The sequence below is a fragment of the Colobus angolensis genome, unplaced genomic scaffold, assembly GCF_000951035.1.
Source record: "Colobus angolensis palliatus isolate OR3802 unplaced genomic scaffold, Cang.pa_1.0 Scaffold1, whole genome shotgun sequence".
Taxonomy (NCBI): domain Eukaryota; kingdom Metazoa; phylum Chordata; class Mammalia; order Primates; family Cercopithecidae; genus Colobus; species Colobus angolensis.
In genome coordinates, this window is record NW_012110918.1 from 17,457,900 (window position 1) to 17,470,862 (window position 12,963).

General features: G+C 63.6%; 1 protein-coding gene across 1 annotated transcript in view; it reads right to left on the minus strand.

Annotated features, from left to right (window-relative positions):
- AATK (apoptosis-associated tyrosine kinase) overlaps positions 1-12,963 on the minus strand; it is a 51,755-nt gene that overhangs the window by 13,749 nt on the left and 25,043 nt on the right. Inside the window, exons 2-6 of the mRNA XM_011933263.1 lie at positions 7,038-7,171; positions 3,774-3,918; positions 1,233-1,312; positions 578-696; positions 323-410 (exon numbers count right to left, since the gene is read on the minus strand). Of these exons, the coding sequence (XP_011788653.1) occupies positions 323-410; positions 578-696; positions 1,233-1,312; positions 3,774-3,918; positions 7,038-7,171 (566 nt within the window). The remainder of the gene's footprint in view (positions 1-322; positions 411-577; positions 697-1,232; positions 1,313-3,773; positions 3,919-7,037; positions 7,172-12,963) is intronic.

A 12,963-nucleotide genomic window follows, 5' to 3' on the forward strand; every position in this document is an offset into this window, starting at 1 on the left:
TGGAGCAGTGGCCCCCCCAATTGGCCCAGGATGCCTCCTCCTGAACCACAGGGCACACAGGCAGGTGAGCAAGCAGCTGGCAGCTCCCCAGGGGTGCAGGGAGTCCCAGCCCAGGCCTGTCCTGTGCCCAGCCCCCACAGTCCCTCCCCAGGGAGGCTGGGTCTCCCCATGGCCTCCTCTGGAAGGCGGTGGGGCAGGGTCCCTGGGTCTTGGCTTTAGGGAGGATGTGAGGCCCCCAGGGAGGGGGTGGCACCAGACCCTGGCAGGGCAAGGGAAAGCCCCAGCTCAGCAAAGGCCCCCGGTCCCCTGGGCAGCAGCTCACCAGCGGGCAGAACTCCATCACCAGCAGGTAAGGCGTCACCTCAGCACACTGGGCCAGGCACTGCAGCAGGTTGCTGTGCTTCAGGGCCCTGCAGGAGTGGACAGGCGGCCCTGACTTGGGAGGAGCGGAGTGGACAGGCGGCCCCTGACTTGGGAGGAGCGGGAGCGGGGGAGGGGGAGGGGGAGGCAGGCCAGGCAGGGGAGGGAGAGGAGGGGGGTCGCACAGTGTGGGCCTTTGTGCCCGATGGCCTCCCACCTGTAGGGCTGCACCTCCTCCAGGAACTGCATCTGCTCCTGCACGCTGGCGCTGGCCTGCAGCTCCTTCACCACCACCTGGGCACTGCGGACGCCAGCGTTCACCTCCCCCAGGATCACCTGTGGACAGTGTCCCCCGCGGCTGCTCCGCCTCCACAGGCCCCAGCTTCCAGGCCTTACTCTTCTCCCACCCGCCCCGGCCCCTTCTCCTCCTGTGCCCAGTCCATTCACTGCAGCACAGGGTGTGGGTTCCGGACCCCTCCCAGCGACCCTCTGGCTGTAATATTCTGAGTCTTTTGTGTTACTCTCTCCCCAGGGTCTCCCGCTGCCTTCTCTCTCTCTCTCTCTCTGGAGGTTTGAAGTGAGGAAGAGGGACCCAGTTGTCTCGTTTAGGCCAGGGTCAGGGGAAGGCCAGGACCAAGAGCCTGCTCCTCTCTCTCCCAGGGCCCCTCCCCAGGTACCTCTGACCCCAGGACCCCCTAGGGAGAAGGGGCTGCAGCCAGACCCTGAGGACCTCCCTGAGGAGGGATCCAGCAGGGCCCAGGGGCCAGAGAAGGGACCCTCGGGGCTGCGGTGCTCCCAGGAAGAGCAGGTCTGCATCCCTGTGTCCCTTCTGCCTACCAGGCGAGAGCCCTCTCTCCCAGTGGGACACATACCTTCCCGAACCAGCCATGGCCGATTTCCTTCAGGTATAGGAGGCTGTGCCGGCCCAGGTCCGTGGACTTGAGGAGCTGCACTGTAACCAAGCAGGGGGCTCAGGGACCCAGTGCGGCCTTCGCACCCCCCAGCTTCCTCACCTGGCCCCTGGAGGGACTGCCCGCTTGGCCTGTTCTGGGGAACTGTCCTGAGTCCCCAGCACCAGCTGGCAACCTTGGGGCTAGTATCAGGAGCCAGGGTCTCTCGAGATCAGGGGCCGCTGCTTCCCAGAAAAGCCACGGAGCTGTAGGCTCCATCCGGGCATCTTTCTGGATAGGTCTGGAGAAGGTGCCTGAAGCCACTGGAATAGCTGGGCAAGGGACAGCAGGACCTGGAGCCGGACCCGCCACATGGGCTGTACCAGGCAGGCAGTGTGGCTGAGCGAGAGGCTGGGGCCACGGCACAGGGAGGGCACTGGAGCGGCCCACCCCCACCCTGCGCAGGCTGGCATCCCACGCCAGGCACACCAAAGGCTCCTTTGTTGGGGGCTGCTTGGCACAACCCCGCACGGAGCACACTGGCCCATTCTCCCCGAGGGCCAGGCCGGGTGAGGTCAGCGGGAGGAAGGGTCAGTGAGGCCCAGGAGGAAGGGGCCAGCGCTGGCAGAGCCCACTCATGCCTGCCCACGCCCCGAGGGATTCCCCGAATTCTGTTCCCACGCCAACTGCCCAGAGGGCTGACGGGGCTGGGTCTGAGCCCAGCTGCCAGGAGAGCCCAGGGGGAGGGGGCTCCTTCCAGGGCCCAGAGACCCAGAAAACGTAGAGGTGGGGCAGGGCATGTGGGCCCACCGGGCGCTGTGTCCCGAGCCCAGCCTGTCTGGACAGCCCTCTTTCACCCTGGGGCGTCCAGGCCCACACTGTCCCTGAGCAAGTGTGGGGTCCCGACCACGGGTGCTGAGACAGTCCAGAGGCCCTGGGCACCGCCGGAGGCAGCGGGCGGCCGTCCTTCTCTGCAGTCCCCAGCGGGTGGGGCCCTTGCCCAGGTTTCTCCCCGCTGACCTCTGGGGCTGCTCTTCTGGCCTCACCCCAGTCTCTCTCCTCTCTAGAAGCACATTCCCCCTGGAAAACTGAAACCAGGGCTGCAAAAGTAGAGAAACAGGTAACCACTGCCTTCTTCCAGGTCCCTGTCCGCCGACCCCAGTCCCCAGGACAGTCCTCCAGAGGTGGCTCGGAGAATCTGCAGGGGCCAGGCACATACCTGCCCCTGGACCCAAGGGCAGTACCCCCTCGGATGGTCCCTGGCAGCTCCCAGCGAGGTCAGCACAGGGCTCAGGGACCCCCGCAGCCACCTGGGAATGTCAGAGGGCCTCGTGTGCTGAGTGGGTGGCTGCAGTCCTCCACGCCCGGCCACAGATGTGCTCACAGCTCCAGTGCCAGCCCTGATTCCTGCCTAACTGGGAACCTGTCCTCCAGGAGACGGGGCAGAGTAGGGCGCGTTGAGGCCCTGGCTCCGAAGCTGGGCGCTGGGGGCCCTCTCTAGGTCCCAGACCAGTGCCTTGGGTGCCAGGCTGCCACGATGAAGGCTAGGCTCGCAGGGCCCAGCCAGGCACGGCTCAGAGCCAGCTCTCAGGGTCCAGCCAGGCACAGCTCAGAGCAGGTGAGGCAGCCTTTGTGGCACTGTGGTAACAGGCCCAGGTGCCAACAGTGCCCCAACAGGGCTGGCAGGGGCCCCTCCCACTGGCCTGACACCCCTCCTGCCTGTGTTCCCAGAGGAGCTGGGGGTGGGCAGGGATGGGGGGAGCCCCAGGCTAGAAGCTTCCTGGGAGGGACCCCAACCCACCACCCAGGTTCCAGGACAGAACTGGGAGTTCCTGAAGCCTGGCCATTCACCCCCAGCCTCCCCCAGCACGTCCACCCCGTGTGAGTGGTCGGCCTAGGACCCTAAGATGGGGGCAGATGAGGCTGTGGCTGAGGGCCCTGCCTGCACCTGCACTCCTGGGTCAGCCCCACCCCTCGGCCCCTCCCCCCAGCCTGAGTGAAAGGCCGATTCACCACCCGCCCACAGGGGCCCCACCAGGGCCCCTCCTCCCGCCATGCACAATGGAGCCCGTGTCCCTGAAGGGCTGGCGCTCAAGGGGGCAGGAATCTGGGGTCAAGCATCCCTGGACTGTAGAAGAGTCCCTGCCCCCAGCACATGGCCGTGTCCAGGACCAAACAGCCCGCACCCCTGCCCCAGTGCCCACCCCTGCCCCAGTGCCTAGCAGCCCTTGGGCAGGGGAGGCTGGAGGCCCAGGGCAGTACCAGACCCTGCCAACCCCTGGCCGGCCCCCAGGCCCAGGAGAAAGAGGTACATGCACCTTTGGCCCCACAGCGCAGCCTGGGACACAGCCACAGGGAGTCCAGGGCCACACACTGCATCTACCCCACTGGCCACTCCCAGCCCTGTGCTGCTCCCACTCCAGAGCTGAGTCTTCTGGTCTCCCTGGCTCCCCCAGGTCACGCCCAACACCCAGCACCCGGGCCCCGGACGGAGGCCACCCCGTCTCCCCACCCAGCCCTCACCTGAGCGCCCAGGCTGCTTGGCCATGGGCAGGGAGACCTCCGTGAGTGGCAGGACGTACACGTCGGGCCCGTTCTGTGCCGCCGTGGCCGGGGAGCCCTGTGCCAGGTCAGCCGCATACTCATCCCCCTCCGCATTCTCAAACTCCTGCAGGCCGGGCCGGGCATGAGCAGGGCTTTTCGCAGGTCCAGGCAGGGTGTGGCTGGGCCTTTCCAGGCCCCTTTCTTCCAGGGCTGAGCCCCCGGGGCAGGACAGGAGGGGGTACTTGGCCCAGAATTGGAGCCCCCACCCCTGCAGGCCAACGGCCCAGCACCCCTGCTAACTGCCCTTCTATCTGTCTCCTCTTGCTGACCCCCCACGCCCCCCACCAGGGGCTCAGTTGTCCCATAAGGGGCCAGAGGCAGATCCCAGAGCCAAGAGGACCCATCTCAGACTCCAGAAAGGGTGCGATGAGCTGTAGGCACCAGCGCCTTGGCCTGGCCTCAGTTCCCCCATCCCTCCCTGGTGGGCAGCCCAGGCTGAGCCCCACCTTGGGGCCTGAGGGCCTAGAGGCAGGGAACCAAGGGACAGAGGTGAGGGCACCGAGGCCAGCTGGCCCTGCCCACCCAGAATCAGCCCCCAACACCTCTCAACCACCTGCATCGCCAGCAGCCCCTCACCCCGGGCCCCGCCTGGGGTTCCACCCTCCCATGGGGCAGCTTCGGGGACAGGAATTCCATCGTCCCCTGTCCCACAGTCCCGTGGGAGAAGCAACTAGGCAACCCCCCCACTGCGCGGACAAGGAGCATTCCTGGGTGCCTGGGAGCCCAGCGGCCATCTTCACCCTGGGCAGCCCACCTGCCACCGCCATCCACCCCGACGGCCCTGGACCTTTGCCTGGTGGTCGCACCACCTCTAGAGCTCCCAGGACTCCTTAAGAGCCTGGCCCCGTGCAGCCTAGGGCTGGGCCACTCCCTGCCAGGCTGCTATTTTGAAATGCAGAGACCCCACCCCCAAGTCCAGGGCACATTCCTGCTCTGAGAGCCAAAGTCTCCAAAGTCCTGGGCCAGCTGAAAGCAACGGCCCCGGGCACACAGCGACAGCCGCAATCCCCGAGCACTCGGCACAGCCTCTCTGCCTCCTCACAACTCCCAGTGCCCCAGTGGGGAAACTGAGGCTCGGATGGGTCGAGGGAATTCCAGCTGGATCCTGGCCAGCACCCGGGCTGGTGAATCCGAGGACAGGCAAGTGCAGTGGGAGGGGAGGCCTGGGCTCCTCACACACTACGTGTGACCCTGGGGACGCCTCCCTTCCCTGGGCTGCAAAAAGAGGGGTGGGTGGCTCTGTTGGTATTCCCGCAAGCCTGGCCCAGCCTGCACTTTTGGAGCACACAGGGATGGGGGATGGGGGATGGGGGATGCAGGTGCTGTGTGGGCAACTCCCCCTCCCCAGGACCCAGGAGACCACCCCAGAAGCCCCCTCTTGGCCCTCCAATCCCAGCCCCGGCCCCGCCCATCTGGGCTTTGTAGAGGAGCCCGGGTCACAGATGCCATCTCTCCCTGGGGTCGGGCCCGGGCTCCAGGCGTTACCTGCTGCCCGGGGGCCGGCCGGGTCCTGCTGATGCAGCGTGCAATCAGGTAGCACAGGGTCAGCATTGGGGGCCTGCCCAGCCCCTTCCCCCAGCACAGATCCCCACCAGGGAGTCCGGCACAGGCCCCCAGATCCCAGGAGGGAGCCCAGTGTGGAGGCAGGACTTCCCAGAGGCACGCTGGCGCTGGAATGTTCCGGGCACCATGTTCCCAAGGAGGTGAGGAGGGCGCAGGAGGAGGAGCTGTGGCCAGCCCTTGTTTGGGGCCTTGTTCTTACAGTGCCCCAAGGAGGGGCCACTGATACAATAGCCCCACATGCCCCACCCAGGCCCCACCTCCACTCCTGCCCCGGCCAAGACCTTGAGGCTCTGGCCTCAGGATCCCCAGGAAGGTGCCAGCGCTGCCTGGCCCGGCCCCTGGTGCCAGCAGGTCCAGGGGCACGTCCCCAGGGCAGGGTAGGGGCTCTGGGCAGGAGCGCAGACCCCACAGCCTGGGACCACAGCTTTGCCGCCCAGGCCCGCAGCTGCTCATTGGTTGATGGGGCCTAGGCCACCTCAGAGGGCTCTGGAAGGGTGAACGGGCTGGAAAATGTGGCCTTTGGAAAAGGCAAAAAGGCCACATTCAGCACCATCACCGTCCAGGCCAGCGAGACAGGCGGGCAGGGCCCGCTCCTTGGCCCACTCTGCGTCATGACATACCGGGGCAGGGAGGACTCTGGGACTGTCTCCAAAATGGAGGTGACGCCAGCGGGGGCATGGGTCACTTCGTAGGAAAGCGCCCCTGAGATATGGACAGGGTGCTGTGCGCGCTGCAGAACAAAGCCTCCACCCTCCTCCTCCCTCTCTGACTTCTCCTGGCGTAAGAATCCGACCTCTGGCCCAGGGATGGGGCTGACCCCCTGGGTGTGTGAACCACCAGAGGTCCAGGCCAGGGTGTCGTTTGCTCATCAGCAGGAATGGGACCATGGAGACTCCAGGAGGGGTGGGCAGTGCCGGCTGGGGTTCTTTCTGCCTGGCCCTCCCTGCTGCTCAGAGTTACAGCGGGAAGTGGGCTGGGGGTTTACAGGGGGAGGAGCAGTGCTCGGCACCTGTCCTTGGCCGGGGGCCTCCAGAATGGCAGCCTAGTGAGGCCAGGCCTTGCCCTTGGTGATGCTCCCTAACCAGCAGGCAGGGCTCCAGCATCACACACCGCCCCCTCCAGAGGGCAGAAGATACCCCGGGCAAGGGGACTTCAACTGGTGAGAAGGTATCTGTGCGGGAAGCTTGTCTGGGCGGCCCGGACTTCCCTTTGCAGATTGAATTCGGAGGGATGTGAGGGCCCCCTGCAGAGGCAGCTCCTTCACCAGGAGTCAGGGGCCTCTAGGGGAGCAAGCCCCCTCCCACACCAGCTCCAGAGGCCCCGACTCCCCCTGAAAGGCCGTCCTCAGCCTCCATGAGTGCTCAAGCCCAACCCCAGGCTGGAGTGGGAGCATCAGATCACACCCCAACAGAGGGCTTCAAAGTCAGGGAAGCTGGGGCAGGTTCCCGAGGAGGAGCTATGGAGTCCCTGGACCAGGGTCCACGTGGTCCCCAGGTGGCCCCACAGCGACTACGGCCAGCTAGCAGCCACGTTGGTGGCCCCGGGAAGGAGAGAAGCTCAGGGTCAAGTGGACGCTACAGGCCTTGCCTGCGGGATCCCACAGCAGCCCCCAGGCCTCACCTTGAACCCGATGCCGCCCTTCTTACAGCACAGGCAGGCCAGCATGAGGACGATGACGGCGAAGAGCCCGGAAAAAGACACAGCCACCACGGCGAGGGAGGACGGCCAGGACAGCTCGCTGAGCGGGGCGCCGTCTGCGGGAGAGCAGCGCGGTGAGAGTGGCCATGGCTGAGGGCCGGCCAGGCCCCTGCCCCTGCTCCAGGCTCCGCAGCCCCAGTCCAGGCTGGGCCTCAGCACCCTGACCTTTCGCCCCAGACCCCACACCTCACAGTGTGGCGAGCAGGTGGCCAGAGCCTGCAGTCCTGCAGCCAGTCCCTGGATGCCGCCCTGGCCTCGCCAGGGGGACATGGGGTTGGCAGAGTGGCCAGAGCCTGCCCAGCTCCCAATTCTGGGGTTCACAGATACCCCTCTGAGAAGTCAGGGTCTCAGGGGCTACAGGGGGACCCCCATCTCCCTCCCAGATGCCGGTCACCCCCCCTGGCTCCTCTGGGCCTGGGAAGGGGACACAGACTCTTCAAACACAGGAGACCATGTTGCTGGCTGCTGTCTGCTGGCCATGCATCAGGCTCCGGACAGCGAGGGCTCAAGGCTCTTCCAGCCTCTGAGGTGCGGGGACCTCACTGTCCCTGAGAAGGTGGTGCTGCCTCTGCTGGGCAGCAGGGCTCCTGCGTGCCACCTGGTGCCTCCAAGCTGAGCCCGGCTTCCAAATCAGGATAGTTGAGCTGAGCCCGGCTTCCAAATCAGGACAGTTGAGCTGAGCCAGGCTTCGAGGAAGCTCGGTCCATCTGCTGCCCGCAGGATGACATGGTGGGGGCCAGCCTGGGTGTCCCCTGGGCAGGGGAGGGCACCCTGACCCGCTGGCTCTATCCCCTGGGCCTGCCCCATCCCACCACACCCAGCTCCAATCCGTGCCCTTCCCTAAAAGCTTTCTGTCTGCCTGTCCTCCACGTGGCCCTGGCGATTTCCCGGCCACCCCCAGTGCCTCTTGCCAGTGAGCACCTACAGCTTCTCAGCTCCCCAGCTCCTAACACCCCTCAACACCCCATCTCCTGGCCCAGCACACCCCCAAAGCTGCTGTCATCTATACCCCGCTGGACCAGCGATGAAACAGGGTCAGCGGGGGCAGGGCTGCCCAAGGTGGCACAGCTGACCTCGCCTGGCCTGCTCTGCCAGGGCTGCAGGCTAACGGGGCATCTGGGAAGGCTGCCTGGAGGTGGCGTGAGCTAGAAGACAGTGAGGGCACCCTGGGCTTCCTGCTCGGGTCTCCAGGTTGTTCCCCAGCCCCACACACGAGGAAGAGAGGACCCAGGACGGCTTGGAGTGAGGACCAGACAGGGCTGTGGGGACAAGGAGGCAGGGGCGGCCGGCAAAGCAAGACCCGGGTTACTGGGGCAGGAAACCAACTGTGCCGCAGGCGGAGAAGAGCCGACGGGTGGGGCCGTGAACCGATGTCGTCCCAGGCGAGGTTTCCAGGATGTGCGTGCGTGTCATGCGTGTGAGGACACCCCGCACACCGGGTAAGCCCCCCTGTATTCTCACACCCATACGGCAGGAACACGGGCAGAGGCTCACAGGCACTCAGCAGGCCCCGCCCTCCGAAGCAGCCAGTGCCTTCCGGAACTGCGCGTTGCCATGGTGCCCATCTCCCAGGCTCCATCTGGTGCCTGCCTGGCATCAGTCCACACCCCTCTGCCACCTTCGCCCACACCCTCCCGGCCCCTCTCCTGGCGGGCCTTTCCCTCGTGGGACACACTGGGTGAGTGAAGGAACCTCTCTGTGGCCTTTTGGGGCCAGGATCTGGACTTCTGTCCTCAGAGCCGGGAGCCCTGGGGCTGGACAGGCCACCTGCTGGGCAAACGGCAGCCCCAGGAGGCCCGACCTCAGCCTCCCCCTCAAGCTCCCCTTCGGGCCCCACCTCAGCCACCCTGGGCTCCCCCGCCCCAAGACCCTATCCCCCCGTCCTCCCCCGCACTGAGGCAGCTGGCCCTGGGGCACGGCCCTGCTGAGGCCCCTCTCCCCTCTAGAAGGCCCCGGTCCCAGTGCTGGGCGGCCATGGGGGGTCATTCAGCACCACGTGCTGACTCAGTGGAGGGCAGAGGTGGGCAGGGGCACTGGGCAGGCCTGCCCATGAGCACAAGGCCATGTCCCTGAAGGTGGATGTGTAGGGGTGGGGGATGGCCACACAAGCCAGCCAGAGCCAGAGGGTTGCAAGGAGAGGCGGCACACTTAGGCTTTCACATCCACAGAAGCGGTCGGTTTCTGGAGCCCCTACCCGTGCCCAGAGCAGCAGAAACCGCAGTGGATCCCCTCTGACAGCGGCTGTCCGAAGCTCCACCCAGAGACCCTCCCTCATCAGAATCACTACCATCCTTGTGGAGCGCGATGACTCACGCCTGTGATCTCAGCACTTTGGGTGGATCACTTGAGGTCAGGAGTTCGAGACCAGACCGGCCAACATAGTGAAACCCCATCTCTACTAAAAATACAAAAATTAGCTGGGCGTGGTAGCACAAGCCTGTAATCCCAGCTGCTCAGGAGGCTGAGGCAGGAGAATTGCTCAAACCCAGGAGGCGGAGGTTGCAGTGAGCCGAGATTGTGCCATTGCACTCCAGCCTGGGCAAGAGAGTAAGACTCTGCCTTAAAAAAAAAAAGGAATTACTACCATCCCACTTTGCAGATGAGGACACTGGGGCCCCTGGAAGTGGGGTGGTTTGTCCAGGACACCAGCGAGTCCAGGTCCTGTCCTCGTGGCCACAAGAGGACCCTGGGCAGAGGAGGGGGTTCCCACAGCCTCTCGGCCGCAGGTTGATGCCTCCCTCAGGCCCACGTGCTCTCGGCCACCCTGGCACCCACAGCCTAATGCACCCACCGCCACCTCTGCATTCCCAGAACCTTCTCTGTGCTCTTGTCAGAGGCACCTGCTGTCGGGGCCCCACTGGCTGTCAGCTTGCAAGACAGACCACGCTCTGACCCCAGATGCTAAGGGCAAGGCCTAGTACCCTGGGCACCATGACACTTGTAACAATCCAGCACACATAGGTGCCCACATATGTGCATGCGTGAAAACACATGAAACATTCATGCACACACACCTCATGAAAACACGTGAAACATACATGCACATGTAGCATGCATACCATACCTGTGACCGTGTGCACACACTATACACGGGCCAAGACATGTCATGCACAGACGTGCACACGTGCATATGCATGTGTACATACCACACACATCTCCACACGTGTGCACATACATAACCACACACGAGCAGACCCACGCGCACACACCCACATGCCCACCCACACGTGTGCATGCACACACCCACGTGCACACCCACATATGCGAGCCCACACCCCCACACATGCGCAAACACACCTACACATGCGAGCGTGCACACACACACGCACACACCCACACATGCACACACACCAACACATGTGCGCACACCCACACGCGCACACACACACGTGCAGACATACCCACATGTGCATGCACACCCCCACACAGGCACACACACATGCACACACACCCACACACGCACACACCCACACCCACACAAGCGTGCACACATCCACATGTGCACACAACCCCCACACGTGTGCAAACATACCCACACACGTGCAGACACACCCACATGCGCACACACACGTGCGCACACACGCATCCAGACATACCCAAACGTGTGCGCACACACACGTGCACACACACGTACATGCACACACCCACACACGCACACACGTGCGTACACACGTACATGCACACACCCACATGCACGCACACACGTGCGTACACACGTACATGCACACACCCACACACGCACGCACACACGTGCGTACACACCCACACACGCACGCACACCCATACACTCATAGACACATACACACACCCCCACACACGCACACACAACTCCACAGGCAACACATGAATGCACACATGCACACACATCCCCTGGCTCAGTCCCCACTACCGGCCTGCTCAGTATCATCATCCTCACTTTACAAGTATGAAAACTGAGGCTCAGGGATGTCACAAGCACACCCAAAGGGTGGCCCGGCTCTGCCAGCTCCACTACCCTGCTCCAGACGCCATGCCTGCCCCTCCACAAGCCACGCGGAAGGCCCCACTTATTTCCTTGGGATTAGCCCCCACTAGCAGGTGGGGAGGCCTCTGTGGGGTCTGCTTGCCTGTGTCGCTCATTAATGCCTCACTTTTCCCAGATGTGAGAAGGGTTATCTGGGACCTCACAGCCCAGACACTTATGCCCAGGAAGACACAAGTTGCACATGACTTTGTTTCTGAAACTTCTTGAAAGCCCATTTAAACTAGCATCCCACTGTTTAACCCTCTGCTACCACCCACGCTGCACAGTGTCCCCCAGGCTCTTCCAAGCCCGGCCCTCTGCTGCCACACATACCGTGCGGCCCTCAGGCTCTTCCAAGCCCGGCCTGGCCATACTGCAGTCCCTGGTCCTCCCGCAGGCCTTACAAGAGCCCAAGAAAGCAGCCGCACTGACAGGTTACTTCAAAGCAGACCCCCCCCAACCCTGGTGACCCCTGCTGATGCCCCAACCCTCTGCTGCCCTGCTAAGGCTGTGCCCCTGGCCATAGTGAGAATGGGCTCAGTTCTGCCCCCTCTGCAGCTGGGCTGGAGGGTGCCTGTGTGAGCCTGCGGTGGATACACTGTGACACCAGCATGCACACACGTGTCCAGGCTGTGGCTTCCTAAGGCCACTGTCCACACAAGGAACCAGGGCCTCACCCATGCGGGGTAAAATGCACCAGGATCATCACAGCCCTTGAGTCCTCTGTCCACCAGCCTTGTCCACTGGCACTGAATCGGCCACTCTTGGGACCCCCACAGGGTGACTCTATTTCTGTTTTAGAGATGGGGTCTCACTGTGTTGTCCGGACGGGAATGCAGTGGTGCGATCACAGCTCACTGCAGCCGGGAACTCCTGGCCTCAAGCAGTCCTCCCCGCCCAGCCTCCCGGGTAGCTGGGATTACGGGTGTGACAGGCATGTGCCACCTGGCCTGGCTGGTGACTATTTCTACTGTTCCTGCCGTGTCTCCTGGTCAGCACTCTGCCGTGACACCCACACACGTGCAGACATACCCACATGTGCATGCACACCCCCACACAGGCACACACACATGCACACACACCCACATGCACGCACACACCACACACATGCACACACCCACACCCACACAAGCGTGCACACATCCACATGTGCACACAACCCCCACACGTGTGCAAACATACCTACACACGTGCAGACACCCACATGCACACGCACACGTGGGTATGTCAGCACCCCCACTTGCTTTTTTCATATCAGTGCTCAAGACACTATCATTCCCGTTTATTTACATCACACTTAGGAGCTCCTTTTCATTCCAATGAGCTGTAACGTGTTACTGTAATTGTTTAGTTTGATTCTCAAATTTCCCCAGATTTGGTCAGAGGGCACCTGGTGTATACAGAGTAACGGCCCTAGAGCCGTCCACCTCCCAATCCTCAAAATATGAGACTCTGGGTGCCCTACATGGCAAAAGGAACTTTGCAGGCGGGATTAAGGAAAGGACCTGAGGTGGGGCCATTAGCCCGGATTGCCAGGCGAGCCAGGGTCATCCCGAGGGTCTTTGGACGAGGGGGGCAGGAACTGGAGACGAGAGAAGTGACTGCAGAAGCAGAGGCCATGGGGGCCATAGGGGCTGTGAGGGCTGTGAGCGCGGATGCGAGGGGCTGAAAAGGCCAGGGGTGGACTCTCCCCGGAGCCCAGCCTCCACTGTGTTGACTGTAGCCAATGAAAGTGACTTTTGGCCGGGTGCGGTGGCTCACGCCTGTAATCCCAGCACTTTGGGAGGCCAAGGTGGGTGGATCACCTGAGGTTAGGAGTTCAAGACCAGCCTGGCCAACATGGTG